This window comes from Nycticebus coucang, chromosome 6 (assembly GCF_027406575.1).
Source record: "Nycticebus coucang isolate mNycCou1 chromosome 6, mNycCou1.pri, whole genome shotgun sequence".
In the NCBI taxonomy this organism is placed as follows: Eukaryota; Metazoa; Chordata; class Mammalia; order Primates; family Lorisidae; genus Nycticebus; species Nycticebus coucang.
In genome coordinates this window covers 105,386,515-105,405,422 of record NC_069785.1, presented here as the reverse complement: position 1 = coordinate 105,405,422, position 18,908 = coordinate 105,386,515, and the positions used below count along the sequence as shown (strand labels likewise).

The 18,908-nt window shown below is 43.5% G+C and overlaps 1 protein-coding gene across 1 annotated transcript; it reads left to right on the top strand.

The window, feature by feature from the left end:
• The first annotated feature begins 906 nt into the window (after nucleotides 1-906).
• Nucleotides 907-13,234, top strand: ANKRD34C (ankyrin repeat domain 34C). Its single transcript, XM_053595661.1, has 2 exons — nucleotides 907-1,414; nucleotides 11,585-13,234. Exon 2 carries the CDS (start codon nucleotides 11,629-11,631, stop codon nucleotides 13,216-13,218), a length of 1,590 nt encoding a protein of 529 aa, XP_053451636.1. The 5' UTR covers nucleotides 907-1,414; nucleotides 11,585-11,628; the 3' UTR covers nucleotides 13,219-13,234.
• The last annotated feature ends 5,674 nt before the right edge of the window (nucleotides 13,235-18,908 follow it).

The window sequence follows — 18,908 nt, the reverse complement described above, 5'->3', positions numbered from 1 at the left end:
GAAACACTAAATGGCAAAGGCAAATTAAAGATCAAGAAAATTGATAATTCTTCGTGAATTTGACTTTAAAAGTTGGGGATGGGGGTCATAGAAAACACAAATGAATATCAGAAATGGGAAGGAGGTACAGAACAGTATCAGAAAAGACGAAAAATAATTATAAGACAGATCTATCTATAATATTTGTATACTTGAGACAGAAAATTTGAAAACATAAACGAGATGAACAATTTTCTAGAAAAATATAAATCAAAAATATAAATTAAAATTGACTTACGAAGTCAGATAAATAATCTGACTGAATCTAGATAAAAATTCAGGCTGTCTCTGGAGACCTGACCAGTCAGGGAGGGCACTGCAAGGCGCGGGCGGAGGGGGACACTTACTTTCACATATAAGGCAGTGTGCTCTCAATCCTATACAGCCATCATGACTGCTTTATACAAAGGAAACCTAAATTGTTGGCGACTGACTCTACGGGAAGCCCCGGGAATAGCTGGGAGCTGGGATAAAGTCCCACGATGAGCCCGTGGAAGCCGGCCCTGGAGATCAGACTGCCTGGGATCTCAATGGCCCCTCTTCTCCCTCCTCCTAGCCCTGTGCACAGACACCCTGAGACCGTAGGCGCGCATGAAGGAAGCCTGAGGAAGGCAGAGCCGCAGAAGACCTAAGGAGACATGAGTTCGAGTCCTGCCACGGGCGGAGACCCGCGGTGTCGGGCTTTGGGAGCCTCCCCTCGCTGCTCCGGACCTCTGAGGCTCTAGGAGGCTCCATCTAGGCTGTTGCGCCCGTCTGACCCCAGACCAGCCCGGGCGAGGGGGAGGGGCGGCGGGAGCCTCCTCTGACTGCAGGTAGGCGCCTCCCCCCCACCCCGCGCCCCCTCCGCCCGGCTCCGGCTCGCACACCCACATAGCCTCTCCAGGCGCGGCTGAGAGCTGTTCCCGGGCGCCAGTGGGCAACAGCGCCTCGCCGGCCGGGAGAGCCAGCCCCGGACCAAGCTGAGGGCTGAGGCTGCGCGGGAGACCTGCGAACCCGGGGCTAGCGCCCGGGGGCAAGTCTTCTCCTTCTTTCACGCTTCTTGCTTTCTCGTTAAAAATAAGCAAAGCAAAGAAGCAAAAACTCCCCAGTTCCCACTGCAACTTGGAGGAGCAGGGAGTGACTATGGAAGGAACTGACGCAGAGGTTTTATTCATGAACCTTGAAGAAGTTCTGGGCAAGTGACTCAACAGGACCTGCGAGGCCCGAGAGTCGCCCCCTTGTCAGCGCTGGTGCAGCCTGGCAGTGCCCTCTGGCAGTCAAGCCGCAGCCCGCAGCCAGCAGGCGGGGGCCGGGCGCCCCCCGACTTGGTGTGGGAATAATGACCCTACCGATGGTCTGGACCCAGGTGGTCGCGCTCGGTGATCTTCCCCACCAGGTAAGCGCACCCCCAGGGGTCACCATTGGTCACCTGATGGGACCTCCAGCTCCCTAGAAGTGAGTCCGTGCTGTGTAGTCGCAGGCAGGAGTGGGAGAACTGGCAGGAGCGCGCCTGCTTTTATCACAGGAAATCGGAGGAGACAGGAATGGAAAACGGATCTAACATTTTTTATTTTTGCATTGACGCGTGGGGATGAGATGCGTAGGGGCCTGAATTTTTGTAGGAGGTGGTTGCGGAGCGAGGATGGGTGATAGGTGTCTGAATTTTTGCAGGGACTGAAGGGGGAGCCAAGTCTTACATTTTTGCAGAAACCTGTGACGAATGGGTGGTGAGAGGTTATGTTCCTGAAAACGTAACGAAAATTTAAGAGTATGCATCTAAGCATTGACGAGAAACGGTGGGAGAAGCACTTACCGCCCTGGTTTCACCTGACCCCGGTGCTCGGCCTTCTGGAAGATGCCCACAGACACTGGCAGCAATGGACGCCGGCGCGCCCTGCCCGCGCAGCGGGTCAGCACCTCGGACAGAGGTCAGCACCTCTGACAGAGCCCGGCCCGGCGGCTGGAGGCGGCAGTCAGCCCCGCCGCCCGCTCCTTCGCCCGGGGCCAGCCGGTCTCTGTCCAGGGCGGCGACGTCACGCAGCTCAGTTCTGTGTGAGAAAAGGCTCTCGGATTGCAAAAGCAAAAGTGGAATTCAATTTCTGATATCCTTCTGACTGCTTCCCGTGACTGCAAAAGGAAGAGGCGGAGTACAAAGACACCCCCTAAGCTTCCACGAATACTGTAGCGGAACGATGTCGCCCCACCGGGTTGTGGAAGATGTATCCAAACTTCTTTAAAAATCTAACATTTTTTAGGCGAGGGCCATGTGCCAAGTCCCGTGCTAAGCGGTCTACGCGGGTTGTTTTATTGTTATGGTACACCACAAATGTGTGTGTTGTTATTATCCCCATTTTACAGATGAGAAAACCGAAGCAAGAGAGGTGAAGTAAGCTGCCGGCAAATAGCACGGCTGTGTTCTTTAACTCCACACCAGCTTGGAGTAGTGGAAAGATGTGCTTGAACGGAATTCTCTCCGCGAAACAACTCTGAACTTGGAATAAGATGAAGATAGTTTGAATCAGAGTGCACCTTTTACAAACTTATGCCCTCAGACAAAATAACTAGGGGTGTCTGAACTTCAGATTTTAGCTATCTGTAAAATCAGGATAATAAAGCTTTCCTTGCAAAAGTGTAGGGAGGGGGTGGTCGAGGAGATTGTGTGTATGGAAAGATGCAGCAAACTGCGAACTGTGGTTTGGTGGTGGGGACTAGGAAGGAGGCAGCAGCTAACCAGGAGGAGAGGGGTGGTAACGGTGACTAAGGCACACTCCAAGGGGGCGAGGCGCACAGGAGGGCTCACGCGTAGCAATTCTGATTGAGCTTAATTCAGTGTAATAATCCTTTGGGTATTCTGTGGGACTTTATAGAGAATGCTTACATACTGCCTTTCATTTGGTCTCTACATCTGTTCTGTAAATTGGGCAGAACTGAGGTAATGCTACTCATTTTGCAGAATGATGCTTGCCTCGGGTACTTAGGAACAGAGTTGGGATGGGAATCCGGATCTCCTGTCTCTCTCTCTTTGGTGCACCCTCATGAACTTGGATTATGGAACAATTACAACATTAAAATATATTTAGCAAGTATTATGAATATGTGAAATTGATTTTTAAAAACCATTTGACTTACAGAAACAATAACTTCGTATGGATCAACCTAATAGGGTTCATTGATTATATCCTGTTTGGTTCCATAAAGAATTTGAGGCCATTTATAAAAAGCCACAAGATTAAGAAAATAGAAGAGAAACAAGATTAACACCACAGCCAGAAAAAAATTATATATATATATGTTTATATATATGTGTGTGTATATATATATGAGAAAGATGGTTCTAGAAATTTGCTCTGTGTCACTAAATATAAGTAAGTATAAATAAATATACAAGCTCCCTCAGACTAGTGGGGGGTGTCTGAGGAACTTTACGGAAATCTGTAGACCCTTTTCTTTTGCATAATGTAGTCCTTCAACCCTTTGAGAGATCCTCACTGTTCTAAACAAGGGAAATTTAATGGAATCCAATTTCAATGTGACTCAGGGAGGGGAGGCTAAAGTGAATGGCATTGTATTTGCACTGAAGTAATTGTTAGTTCCATAATTTATAATGGCTCACATAAGCATACTTTAAAGTTTACAAAAAGGACTAGCTTATTCGGGGCTTCCAAACACTTTGAATAGGTAAACAGCTGAGAAATGACGTGAAGGACAAAGCCACAGCATCATGACTTATATTTCACACATTTTACTTTTGTACACAAATCTACATCCTACATAGGCCAGGTAAGTAACTTGGAATGTGTGAATTTGCAGCTGTAAGACTTCAGAGAATGGCAAGGCCTTTCAAACTGAGCAACAAATAATTCATCTTGAAATATTCAAATAAATCCCCATCCCCCCCCCAAAAAAAACTCTGTACTGGTCAAAGACTACATGACTATGGGTCACATTGGCTGTTAGGGCTTTATATATAGTCTTGGTCTATACTATTCAGGTCAAAGATCTGGGAAGACACATGAGTGAAGGGGAGGATTGGTTTATGAACATGGGGGCATTCAGAGAGATAAAGGGCTAAATCCTTGTTTCTAGACTTCCTTTTACTAATCTGAGAAAGGGTGACAAGATGACTGCTTAAAAAATGTAAGACTTTTGGTCAGGTGCGGTGGCTCACACCTGTAATCCTAGCACTCTTGGAGGCTGAAGTGGGTAGATTGCTTGAGCTCAGGAGTTTGAGACCAGCCAAAGCAAGAGCAAGACCCTGTCTCTAAAAAACTTGTGGCAGGGGCCTGTACTCCCAGCTACTTGGGAGGCTGAGGCAAGAGGATTGCTTGAGCCCAAGAGTTTGAGGTTGCTGTGCCACAGCATTCTACCCAGGGGTGACAGAGTGAGACTCTGCCAACAAAACAAAACAAAACAAAACAAATTGTAAGAGGGACTTTACCTAACAAATACAATCAGTGTAATCTGGGTTCTTGTACCATCAATGAATCCCCAACAATAAAAACAAAACAAAACAAACAAAAAATTATGACTTTGTTTTGCAGACAATAAAACATCAAAGGACTTCAGGAAAAGATGGCAAACATTTCCATTCACCTCCTGTCTTCATGAGAGAAGGCATCATTTTCATTTTTGGATGTTGTAATGTTTTAGTCTTTAGCATTTCTTTTCCAGCCTCTGTGCCACTGGAAGGTATGTTATTCTCCATTACAGCAGAGATGAGTTAGACAGACAGCAGTCCAGATAGGCAAAAGAGGGGGGTGACTGTGGGAGGTGGAGCACAATAGGGTGGGAACCAGGCTAATTGTGCTCACTTCACAGTTTACTCTTCTTCTGAAACACAGAGAAAAAAAAAACAAAACAACACTTTGGGGCTGCTCATTTTTTGAGATTAAAAAATAGGGTGCCCAGAGTAGCCAAAGTGGATGGGATTTTAGCATTCAGGGGATATGTCAGCCATTTTCAATCAGAATTGCTTTGTTTCCTTCCAACAAGCTTAGAGACACTATTAACTTGTCTAATCTTCCCAGTATGAGGTGTTCTCAATGCTTATTCTCTGTGATATACAATAGGAGATACAATTTCAAATTAAGATAATTAGATTTTGGTTGACCCTCGCATCCAATGGGTAAAATTCAGGTCCACCTTTCAAACTTCTCTCCAGCTTGGTTCTTCCTGTGTCTCCCTGCTGTGGTGTTCTGGTCCTCTTCATCTCTTGGAGGCTCCTTGGTGACCTCCCAGCCTGCCAATCTGTCTGCCACAAGTGTGGCCAATGACCATGTCACTCTCTTCCTTAGAACTCTTTACTGGCTTCCCATTTCTACATAGTGAACATCAGCCTTCAGGGAAAGGCCACAGGAACTTTGACTTTGATCTCTGTAGATAGACCTCCCCATATTTTCTTGTTCCAGCTGTGCCCCCCGCACCCCTCCACTCCCACCAGGATGACACACAAACCACAAAGTTCTTGAAATGTCTGTGCTAGGCTACCTTTGGGGCTTGTAGACACTCCTAAGTGTCACGCCCTCCCCTTTTTGGGTTAACAAAATTCCAGGCATTTTCTTTCCAGGAGCCAACTAACTTCTGTTCCCCTGTGACTCTTTCCCTAACCTGTGCCCCAGCCCCTTGTGGCTCTCGTGTCTCCCCACTTTATGTGTGTCCTCCATTCTGACACTTACTATATTGTACTACAATTATTTCATGTAGAGGCTAAGAGCATGGTCTTTGGAGTTAGACTGCCTGGATTTGAATTCCAGCTCCACAACATACTGCCTGGGTGATTTGGGGTAACTTTTCCTCCCTGAAACTCAGTTTCATTTTTAATAAAATGTGGATAATAATACTATCTCCCTCATAGTATTGCTGTGAGGAGTTGATAACATAATGTGTATAGTATCCAGCATGTTGTTTGGCACATGGCAAGCATGCCATGAATGTTTATTATTATTATTATTATTAAAATACACATTTTCCTTTCCTCTAGATTGTAAATACCTTAGCAGCTGTTTCTTTATCTTTCTCATGATCTTTAGATGTATCGCTCTTTAACACCTAGCATGGAGTAGGATAGTCGATATTGGTTTGATGATGAATAAAGGAATAAAAGCAGGAGCAAGCAAGGCCAGTGTTTTAGTCAAGGTTTACTTGGAATAAGTAATAGAAATTAATTCAAACTACCATAAAGAAAAGTTTGCTAATTTATTCAAAGGCTTCTAGGGTGTTTACTGACTCTAAAGGCAGCTGAAATTCAGAAGAGAGAGAAGAACTCTCTCTCCATCTCTCCTCTACACTCTCAGTGTGTTTGCTTCATTTCTCTCCTGCTGCACATTATCTTTTCTGCTTCTCAGCATGTGTCTAGTCCATAATGCAGCCTTACAATTCCAAACACTTCAATTTTTATAAACAGCTCATGATAACTGGGCGTCTTGCAGTCTCAATCTCAAATTCCACCTGAGGTGGAGTCGGCCACGAATGTGGGGCAGATCATTGACTATAAACTCATCAGCCCCTCTGCATGGGGGGATAAAAATTAGGAAGAAGGGGTTACTGCAGCTTGCAAGAAATCTCCAAAGAGTCACCTGCTGATTTCTGTGTGGCCATGGGCAAGCCACTTTTTCACTCTTGGCTTTGGTTTCCTCATCTGTGAAATGGGGGAGAAGGGCACATTTTACAGCTCAAAGAAGGCAGTTGGCATCAGTCCAGGGTAAGAGCATACATATTACTAGTTGATTTGGTTGTAAAGTCCTGAGAAGTAGGAATGAAGGAAAATGAAAAGTGAGATAAGGAAGGGGAAAGAGCAAATACAAGGGGCTTTGTTACCCAGAGCCAGGCTCAGTTTCACAAATACAAGTGTACTGATTGCTCAGTCATGTAGAATTTGCATAATCTGTTGTACCTTGGAAAAGGTGGGTGAAGAGGAGAGTTTATCTAACACCTACTGGTTAACCTCTGTTCTACAATCGTTAACTTCTCCACACTTCAGTGTTGAGTGATCTACTGTCTCTAGGCAGCTGCTGGAGAAGATCAGGCCAGGGTCAGTTTCTCCTGGTTAGCTGAAACCATCCTTAGTAGTGACAGCAGCAGCAGCGACCTGACTCTAAGAGTGTGGGAAAGGTGTGGCCTTTACTAAGTCCACTCAAGTGATAAAGTAGGGTGAGTGGCCAATGCTCAGGAACAGGGGAAGTGGACATGGCTAAGGATGTGTGGGATGAGGCATGAAGTGAATCTGGTGTAAATTGTTAGGCCATTGTCAACTGGCCATGTAAACTACAGTGTTTTAAATCTGGTATTCTTGAAATGAAAAGAGTAAGATAAATGCTGCCTACCAACAGTTACTGTTAGCCCAGCACATTTCGTCTGGATTATAAGAGTGAGGTAAAGGCCTGATTCTGTCCTCAAAGGTCTCGCATTGTCATCATTTAAGGAATTTCAGTTGGGGGGCCCACAGTGGGAAAAGGTCATAGTCAACTTACAAAATAACTCACTGTACACACAGAATGTTTTATAATACCTACGGGTGGGCTAGATATTAACAGGCCACAGAAAAGAACTTGGCTGCCTTGCCTCCAACCTGCTCCCTCCTTGGATTCTGTGGAGAGGTTGATTAGGGACAAGGCCTGACCGTCTGGGAGGAAGTAGCCACTGATTCCAAGTGAAAGGAGAAAAGTGATCTCCTAGATATGCCATTTTCTTTCCTCCCTTTCTTTCTTCTCTGCCTCCTTCTTTTCTTCTTGGCTTCCTTTCCTGCCTACCTCTCTCTTTCCCTTGATTGAGGTAGAGAAGAGGTATGTGATTTTCACTACACACAATATAAAAGGTAACACAATCATCCATTTTTCCTCCTTCCCACCTTACTTTCCTCCATCTTTTCCTGCATCTTGTTTTCCAATTATCTATCACCCAGCTGACAAGGGGAAAAGGCAGTTTTCCTGCCTCGAGGAGCTCAGAGTCTTGTGGAGGAGGCTGACCCAGATGATTAAAAGGATCAATACTCTAATAAAGAAAGTTGCAAGGTCTTAAGGAACGCAGAGGATGCAGCATCCTGCTTTTTCTTTTGGTGTGTTCTGTTGTGTGTGTGTGTGCACATGTGTAAGAGAGAAGGAGGGAATGCAAAGATGCTGTGTTACTACACAGGATACGAATATACTGCAACTTCTTTGTTTTCTTCTTGGTGGGTTGTTTCTGGTTTTCATCTTTTATGAATAGTGCCCCTCATGTCCTTTGGTATATTTATTAATCAGTAATCAATTGCTGTAAACAAAAATAAGTGGTTTAACACAATAATTATTTATTTGCTCATATTTGTGCAACGTGGCTCCTGCTCTGGGTGTTTCTTCCTCTGTTGTCATGTGGGTTCACTCACATGCAGCCATCTGGGGGCGGGGTCTACCTGGACAGTCTCACATTCTGCAGGTTAGCTGGGCTATCAGCTGAAACTCCAAGTGCCCTTCTTAGTAGGTTAGCCCAGACTTCCTTACTGAGAAGCTGGGTTCCAAGAGAGCAAACTTGGAAGTGGTAAGATCTATTGAGGCTTTGCCCCAAAAGTCACATGAAGTTACTGTTGCCACATTTTATTAGGCAAAGAAAATCACAAGGCTGCCTCCTCTTGTACAGACCAGGATAGAAGGGTTCTGTGGCCATGTTTTGCAAATTACCACAGCTATAAGCCCAGGCATGGTAGTACTGGGTCAGAATGTAAAGCTGCAGTCGAGTTCAGGGGTACCAATTTATACTCTTAACAGGTGCCTGCTGCTTCTCATTTCAGTCCTTCTTGGTGTTGTCAGTCTGCCTAACTTCAGCCCTTCTGGTGAGGGCTGAATTTTCACTGTGCTTTAATTTCATTTTCCTTGAGTGCTAATGAAGCCAAGTATCTATTTATGTGCTTACTGGTCATTTGGTGTATTCTCTTTGGGAGGAAGTGATTTGTGGGAGTTCTTTATATAGTCTGGGCATGAGTCATTTACCCAACTCTTCCTCTATGATCTTGAGTGATTTTACTCTTGATTACAAAGGAAGTAACATTTGAGCTGAAGTTTGGGGGATGATGAATAATTAAGGAAGAGCAGGGAGGCCTTAGAGATAGAAACGTCAACAGTGCCAAGAGGAAAGAAATAAAAAGTGGTGCATTGAGGAAATGATGAGATTTCAAAGTGGATAGAATGTGAAATTGAGAGTAGCAGAGGCGGATGCTGGAGAGATGAGTTGGGGCCAGGTGATGAAGGGCCCCTCAATGGAATGGAAAGAAGTGTGATTTCACTGGACACTCCTTTTTGTTTATTTAGTCCTTGGAAATTCTGCTTTGAGTCTCCAGAGGTTGGAGACTGGTCAGCTCACGATGCATTGGACTTTAACACAACAATCATTGGGTGTGGTGAAGGGGAAAGAAGAGAGAGAAAGGCCATCTCTCTCTCTCTAACACACACACACCAGTAAAAGATTGAAGGAGAAAGAAGTAAGGAACAGAGGGACAGAAACAGAGATCAATATATGTAGCACAGTGTCAGGCTGGGAGCAGTGGTTCATGCCTGTAATCCTTGCACTCTGGGAGGTTGAGGTGGGTAGATAGCCTAAGCTCCCAGGTTCCAAACCAGCCTGAGCAAGAGCAAGACCACAACTCTAAAAAAAGCCAGGCATTGTGGAGGGCACCTGTAGTCCCAACTACTTGGGAGGCTGAGACAAGAGAATCACTTGAGCCCGAGAGTTTGAAGTTGCTATAGTTGTGACTCCACAACACTCTACTGAGGGTGACAAAGTGAGAGTCTGTCTCAAAAAAAAAAAAAAAATAACACAGTGTCCTCAGATTGTAGTAGTTTTGCAGAAATTCTAGTAGAAACACATAACCACAATTACAACAAGATCAGACACCTGTGTTATCAGAAAAATGCCTTTGAATAAGCGGAAAATGATCAGAAGCAGAAAGATGCACGCTGGACTGTTAATCAGAGGGGACTGGCTTCAAGAATGTGTGAGGGGTGTGGAGAGGAGCCTTTTTCCTTGTTATATACTTATGGGTGGTTTGGGCTTTTTTAATATCAAGTGTCTATTTGTACATTAAGATTTTTAAAAAGGTATACATCCATCTTACAAATTCAACCAAGAAAAACTTTTGCCTCCCAATTTAATTGAAGAATTTAAATCAATAAGTAACTGTTCAGGGTAGGAGAACAAGAGCAAGAATGACATGAAACAGATGAGGAGGGAACTCAGCAAGTAGCCCACACATGCCATCTCGTAGCAGAAGCCTGGCGCCACAAAAAGTCCACGTGGCAAGGCTGTGTTGGCAGAGAGGTGGGCCAGTGTGCTGCCCGTGGGCTGGCAGGGCATCAGTGCTGGGCTGACCTCCTCTCCTGATTTGTGCAAGACCTCTCAAGTGACACAGAGGTTGGAGGTTCTGAGTCTGGGAATTGAGGAACTGACACAGGGAGAGAACAAGCAGAAAATAAGGTTTTGACAAACTCTGCTGAGAAAGTTTTGGTTTGAGCTTTATTTCCTAATATTTGTGAACAAAAGCACAATTTTCTCCTTTCTCTGCTTCCTGCCAGTTCAACGAGAAGGAAAGATACAGCATGGTGTTATTCAAGCTCTTCTGAGCAAGGAGAATAGGAATTCTGACATCTGCGGGGAAAGTGAAGACTGCAACCTGGGACACAATAGCCCGTTTGGTTTGGTTTTACATTTTCTTTTCCCGTTTCCCCCCATTGTAATAGTGATGCATATTTATTTTGAGAATACAGCAAAAAGAAGAAAATGAAACCATTCCCTCTGTGAAGCTAGTGAATGATGCCCCATGATCACATCAATGTACACAGCTATGATTTAATAAAAAAAAAAAGAAAATGAAACCATTCCCAATTCCATTATCCAGAATGAATACAAATATTTTGGCATATTTCTGACTAGTTTTTTGATGAGCACCACTAACAGCATCACATTTATCAGGTAACCTGTTCATTATGTTGGAATCACTGCTAAATGCTGAGGGTACAGGAGGAAATAAGGCAGATACAATCCCTGCACCTTTATTTGAGACAGTCTCACTCTGCTGTCCACGCTAGAGTGCCATGGAATCAGCCTGGTTCACAGCAACCTCAAACTTCTGGGCTCAAGCAATCCTCTGCCTCAGCCTTCTAAGTAGCTGGGACTATAGGTACCCACCGCAATGATGGCTGATTTTTCTATTTTTAGTAGAGCTTTCCCCTTTTGTACAGGAACTTAGAAATGTAGAAACATTTGTGATAAATATTGTGCTGTCAACACTTTAGCATCTTGCATTTAAAAATATTTACTATACACTAGGTGTTATTTTAACTGCTTTTCATGTGGGTAAGTGATTGACACAGAGTATCTTATGCAATCTTCAGTGACTCTATGAAGTAGGTTACTACTATCATTCCCAACACACATTACAGAGGAAGAAATTAAGCCAGAGATGTTAGTTAATTCTGCCAAGATGATATAACTTGGAATCAGGCTGAGATATGACTGTCCTCAGTCCCCGTGATAACCATGCTGCCCAGATCACCTATAGAGTATATATGTATGACATTTTCCCATCTTCTCCCCTTGCAAGGTCTGACTGCCATTGTGGCTCAGAGAGTCTAAACTGGAGCCAGTATGATGGATGATGACACGGAGCTGAGGACTGATGGCAACTCGCTTTTAAAGGCTGTGTGGCTAGGGAGGCTCCGGCTGACCAGACTGCTTCTTGAAGGGGGAGCATATATCAATGAAAGCAACGACAAAGGTGAAACAGCTCTCATGGTGGCATGCATCACCAAACACGTGGACCAGCAAAGCATCAGCAAGACCAAAATGGTGAAATACCTTTTGGACAACAGGGCAGACCCCAACATCCAGGATAAGTCTGGCAAGACCGCGCTCATCCATGCTTGCATCAGAAGAGCTGGGGGAGAGGTGGTCTCCTTATTGTTAGAGAATGGAGCAGACCCCAGCCTTGAGGACCGCACTGGGGCTTCAGCTCTGGTTTATGCAATAAATGCGGATGACAAGGATGCTTTGAAACATCTCCTTGATGCCTGTAAAGCCAAAGGGAAGGAGGTGATTATTATAACAACAGACAAATCATCTGCGGGAACCAAAACCACCAAACAGTATCTTAATGTCCCCCCATCACCCAAAGTGGAAGACAGGCAGTCACCTCCACGGTGTGCGTCCCCCTCTGATGTTGAGCTGAAGGCTCCAGGCCTGGGCTTTCCATCCAGTGAGAAGGAAGATGATTTCTTCAGCCTCCAAACAGGGCATCCAAGTGGTTGCAATGCCCCCAAGGTTCTTAATGAGTCCGGGTCACCCACCAGGAAAGTCAGTGGTCTCAAAAGGGCCCGTCTGCCCCAACTGAAGAGGCTCCAGTCTGAGCCCTGGGGCCTGATTGCTCCCTCAGTGCTGGCAGCTTCAGCACGCCAAGATGAGACCCATAGCCCCAGCACAGACAAAGAGGTTCTCAAAAGCATCAGTGATGTGTTCTTCACTAAGAGGAGGCCTCTCTCCAGAACCAACAGTATTGATAGCAAAGACCCTACCCTCTTCCCCATGGTCATGGAGCAGGTTCTGAAGATTCCAGCCTCTTCAGCACCAGCATCCTGGAAGGCAGCCTATGAGAAAGGCCAGGCTCCTAACCCACGTCTGGCCAGAAGAGGAACTCTCCCTGCTGACCAAGAGAAGGGTAGTGTGGGCCCATTGGGACCCTCTGCTCTCAAACAGCTGGAAAATGACCTCTATGATTTAGATTTACAGCCAGGGGCTGACCCGCCCAACTCCATTTCCCTTGAATCTGGCAAAGGACCCTTAGACAGAAAGAAGCTCAACAGCTCCCACTTGGCTCTTTTCCATGGCTCTCGGGAGTCCCTGGACACTGTACTCAGCACATCCCCCAGCTCAGCACGCCGAAGGCCACCACATCTTTTAGAAAGACGAGGCTCTGGAACTCTGCTCCTAGACCGTCTCTCTCACGCTCGGCCTGGCTTCCTTCCTCCTTTAAATGTGAATCTGAACCCACCTATCCCGGATATCAGATCTAGCTGCAAACCTTCCTCCCCCCTTGCTAGTGGCTTAAAGTCAATGGTTCCTGTTGCTCCAAGTTCACCAAAGAGAGTTGATTTGAGAAGTAAAAAGAAGCTCCTCAGAAGGCATTCTATGCAAATTGAACAGATGAAGCAGCTGTCGGACTTTGAAGAAATCATGACCTAGGAGCTTCTAGAAAGGCATTTTTTTTATTTTTTATTTTTATTTTTATTATTTTTTAAAAATCTATGAAGGGACCATGATCTCCAGACCAACACAGCCATGTGGATTCTCTGCCTCTCAATCATGTATTAATGTTGGGTACGTGGCCACTTCAGAAGCTCTGGAAGCAGGATGCCACTTCACTTCTGAAGTAATCCCCGAGTTTTTATAGGCCTATTGAAAATAGTTCAGGATAATTGGGCTTTGGAGATAAATTTTTAAAAATTTGTTAAAGGAAGAAAACCTTTGGCATCTGAAGGTAACACAGCAGGTACAATAATCTAGGCTGTGGCCACCAGTAATTTTCTATCAAACAGAAAACAAGAAATTAAATCACAAGAAGGTATTTGGAGTATGTCATTTTTAATAGTTCTACAAAGTACCTACATAGAAAATGAGGCTTTAACATTTTTTTGAACATGCAAAAATCTCAAAAAAAAAAAACCTCATCAAGTAAATATGAGTATCTGGGTTCTTTTTGATGGGTAGACAAAGAAATCCCCCATCAAAGTAGTTTTGGCTTGTGAGTCCTGCTTTGTCAGAATAAGGCCATGCATAGTATGGTTGAGATGGTACAGCTCTCCAGTAATATACTTTGTTCACATACTAATTTGTATGTATTGAGCACCCAGATACCACATTTACATGGTCCACAAATTCTGATGTGTCATGGTAGCACCTTAGAGATGAATCTTGCCCCAGAAGTGAAATGTTCCTCAGACTCCCACCCTTACATAGGCTCTGTGTTGAAATCTTGTGAAAAACAGTCAAGGTTAACTAATTTAGAGTTGGACTTGACACAAATACAGAATAGACCCATAAGAAGCATTTCTTGATTATTCTTAAAACTCTATGAAATCTACCAAATCAGAATGACAAATGATGGTGGAATGTGCATAGACTAAAAGGCATAGAGATTGTTTTCAGGTTAAAAGCAGTGGAAACCATTTCACTTTGCAGCCTGAAAATTTTAGGGAATGCAAGCTGTCATTTCCCCTTCAGTTATCTAGGTAATCTGAGAATAATCTAATTTCTTCTCTGCCTGAATTATCTAGATGATGGGAGATGCATGGAGATAACCTACACAATCCTTTGAAGCTACTCTGAACAAACTCAAAAAGGGAAGCAGAGGCTCTGTATTATGTAGCCACATTTTAGATGAATACATTTGTGGATATTTTCCCATTTACTTTTCCTCTCACGTTAATGAGACAAATTTGTTCTGTGATTAAGTCCAGCAGTTCCTGGGGATAGCACATGCAAGGAAGTGTAAAGACTGTGTCTGACAGGTTTGTTTGGGTTCTTGTTTCATCATTTACCAGATATATGACTTTGAGGAGGTAGCTTAATTTCTCCGAGGTTCTGTTCCCTCATCTACAAAATGGAATTAGTAATGCTTTTTCTTGCAAGGTAGTAGTGTGGATTAAAGAATGGAGTGTATGAAAGTGCCTGGTGCAGGCAGAAGTCGGGTAAGAGGCAACCAATTTTATTTCTTGAGACCTCTGAAGCAATATCTAAACCAATGAATATGCACAAAATGGAATAAATTCTAGCTGAAAAATTCAAGTATCTCCTTGAGATACTGCTGATTTTATAAATATTGATCTCTAAACTCATTTATAAAGTAAAAAAATAAAATCCTGCCATGTAAGCTCTACATATTACACCATCTCTATAAATGATATTATTAGAAATCAAAAAAAAAAGTGACAAAGATGGTTATAAACAAAACAAAATGCTTATTTTTAAGTGATTCCTTTAGGGCAGGCTCTTTTTCAACCTCAGTCCTATTGACATTTAGGGCTGGGTAGTTCTTTGCTGCAGGATGTTTAGCAGCACCTCAGGCCTCCACCCACCAGATGGCAGTAACACCTTCCCCTCAGTCCTGACAACCAAAAATGTCTCCAGACATGGCCAGACATCTCCTGGGGGCCATATCATCTCAGATGTTCTCCACTGGGCTAGCACTATTTTGTACAAGGTAGAAATACATCAAGAACAAGAAAGTCACATGAAGGTGTAGATGCTGGTTGGCCAGCCAGACTCTCCCAGTAACTTTACAATTCAGGTTGTGCTTTGGTAATGTGACTAATCAATGCTAGCTCCAGTCTTTAGTATGGCAAACACACTCAAACTCGAGTGCTGATGGTCTCATAATTTGCAGGAAGGGAAGAAGATGGGATGAAAAGCACATAAACTAGAGAAAATCTACAGCTCATTAACTTGGTTTGGTGCAGATTACCTTACACTTTCCAGAACCATTTAATCATTAACAGTTCTTACTAAGTAGATGTGATCATGGGCAAAGAAACAACTCTTCAAAGTTTTAAAGACAGAATCCTACACACAGCTATTGTTCTCAGCAACTGACTAAATGCACACATGTGTGCATGCACACGCACTCTACACATTTTAAGTACTTTTCCAACTGTTGTTCATGTCGGTTAAAACTAACTTCTCCTAGTAGTGTGGAGATAGCAAGGCACTGCATAGGAACACTTTTTAAAAACCTTTAGCTAAGATTTGGAAGCCTAATATATCCTAAGTAGTAATTATAGTAATTAGCTAGGCGAAAACACCAAAAAGGATGAGCCTTTCATTCAAGATAGCTGGTCCACTGCATAAATGTGTCACATCAGGCACTCTCATGCCATGCATTGCCTGCACAAGTCAGCCATGACCTCCGCAGTGGCCTTTCCCTAGACAGTCATCAGGATAGTCCCTTAACATTGTTATCACTCCCTGACAATGCACCAGTTGGATTAGACTGTTCTAAACTAGTACAATGACCAAAATACTTTATCATGAGTTATGCATAAATAAGCAGTTTTGTCTATGTCTGTGAACTTCACAAGAATGTGTTTTCAAAAGCATATTTTAGATTCAAACATGCTTACTAGAACAGAGGTTAGCTCGTCCTTTTGGAATCCCAGAGTCACTACAACATGTAAGTTAGCTGCAAAGTATAGTTTCATAATTCATCTACTTAAGATTCTCTGGACTGTTTATCAAAATATATTATAGAATGTGAGCTTAAAATTTAAAGTCTGGAACTTTAATTTAATTTCTAGACATTCCAAAACAATTTTTTTTTTTTAAAACAAAAAAGCCCATCGTCAATTCCCTTAGAATTCATCAGATGGTCCTCGCAGGTTGTGTCTGACCTCCTTTGCGTGTGTTGGTATTTACGATGTGCTGTGTGCTGCTTTGCCTGGTTCTCTACAGTGTTACATCCTAGTCTCAAGCTGAAAATGTGCTCAAAGATGTATTATGATCAACATCTGTACTGAAATGATCTAGATACTTAAAATAGCCAATAAAAAACACATTGCAATCCTTCGACAGTATTTTCCAGTTTTCTCAGTGAAATCTCTATTATAAATATTATCTTTTACTTATGATGAGTTTGACATGACTGCCTAATTAGAAAACATCCAATATTTTATGTCCGTATAATTTAAAAAACTAAATATGAATTACACAAGTCTGGGGTCTCTCTCTTGGTTTATAAAAATCATGCACAATGAATGAGAAGGTGCATTGCCACTGCCAGGGGTGAGTTTCTGTACTTGCCCCCTCCTACTCAGGTTTCCCCAGGGCCATGGGCTATCTGCTAGTAGTAGGAACTTACTGTTGGTGGCTGGATATCCTTCCTTGGCCCCTAATGTCCATGAGTATTAATATAAACCAATTTCCATTAGTTCTCATTCAGGGGTAAGGCAGCAAGCAACAATGAACTAGCTGGAGGGTCTCATTGGTCTCTTAAACTCCTGTGCTGTGCTGCAAATTGTACCCAGATCCCCATCCTCAGACAGTTCTGCACCTCACCCTTAGGTTCTTCCCTGGACTACTAAATGAAGTAAGTTAAAAAAAAAAAAAAAAAGAAAGAAAAAAACAAAGGACTGGCTTCAGCATGTCTTTCCTCTAACTTCTATCTTTAGGAAAGAGATGAAAATATTGTTTCTAAATTTTTTGAGGAGGGATTATAAGGAGGAGAAGAACGTGGTGGGGAAGGTGGGAGACACGATGGGGGTCAGGCCAAAGTGGCCAACCTTTGAGGAGACAGCAAATTCCCAAGATTGATAAAAGACTTAGCTGTTTGATGTCCCTTGAATATAGCTCTCTCCCTTTTGGAAGAAAACCTTAAGGAGGTACATCTTGGTAGGCTGGGCCTAGGTCAACCATGGAAGGAAGGCATCTGAGTCATCTGCTTCGAAGAAAACATGAAGGTTAGGTATTGAACACATCAGCATGGTTATTAATGAACATGAAGATACAAGCACTTCCTGACCTGCATGCTGGGTGTTGAGGTGGTAGGGGAGAGGGGTGGGGAGTGCTAATGCAACCATATACAAACCCTTTCCCATCTTCCTCCTCCTCCCGTCCTCCTAAGACAAGACACAGGGATCTGGCTAGCCCACCCCCTGAGAAGTTCCTGCCAAAAGACCCTAACTTTCCAAACAAGCTGGAATGTGTCCACCCACTGGAGCCCCATATAAAAGGGGTCTCTAACTGCCCCCAGGTATGGACTCCATCTTTGTACTTCCCAGGTGGGTCATCTTCCCTTTCAATAAAGCTGGCCTAAACTTCTCCACTCCCATCAGGGATTCATCTCTGGGTACCATCATGTAAATCTTTCACTGTGAACTGCTGAAGACCTCCACAGAACAGAGAGGGGAGGATTCCACAGTAACTGTGATGGACATTTTTGTCATCATTTTTAAAAGGAGATGGAGCAAAGATCCATTTTAATTTTATTTAGACAAGTAAAGAAATGTAGCATTTCTTACATCCAAATGCCATGTAGAGAAATTTGTAGTATTCTGTGTCCTTGAGTCCAAGTTGTAAAACAGCATGCATACAAGTAGGAAAGGTAGGCTCCACATCACACTTCAGTTTGCCTGGGATGGACTTTAAAAATAAGGAATGGATCTCAGGAAATGAAAGCACGTTAGTGCTTTACAGTTGTGATAATATCTGATTAGTGCAGTACAGGTAAAAGAGTCTGACAAGTGTCACCTGGACTCCTCGCTTGACAGTGAGTGAGCTTGTGGTTCATTCTACTGGACTTACTATGAAGGCGGGTCTTTTGAAATCACAAGGTTAAAATCCGGTGGTGCTCATTGGAGAAGGGGGTCATTCTTATGCATGAGGATTAGGGGGAAATGGAAGAGAAGAGGAAGGACGAAAGGACAGAAGAGCTTAAGGTCCTGATAACATGAACCTATCTAAATAAACAGCCTAATGATAGAAGTCCCCCTGGGTTTCCCTTCTGGAGTCCTCTGTCTTCTCTGGCAGAGGTCCACATGGCACGATGGGCCCAGAATCATAGATATTACTATCTGGGGAAGAAAATATTTCTCATATGGTGAGAGATAAGGGCTTAAATTAATTTTTTATTTTTCCATACATTTAATGAGTATTTAATCCTTATTTATTTATTTATTTATTTATTTATTTTGTGGTAGGCATTGTTGGTTGCCTACTCAGTTTGATTCTTCCTTTCTCCTCCTTCTTATCAGATCCTGACTTTGTGCATGTAGCCACCCTATATCTTTGAGGACCCTTTTGACTCAAGGGAAGCTGACTCCATACCCAGCTCAAAGGAAAGTGCTGATTGGTCTCAGTTGCTTGTGGTGATCCCATTCTCGTCA

What these genes read in the sequence shown, in the direction of transcription:
- ANKRD34C (XM_053595661.1), top strand. Translation starts at nt 11,629, where the DNA reads ATGATGGATGATGACACGGAGCTGAGGACTGATGGCAACTCGCTTTTA.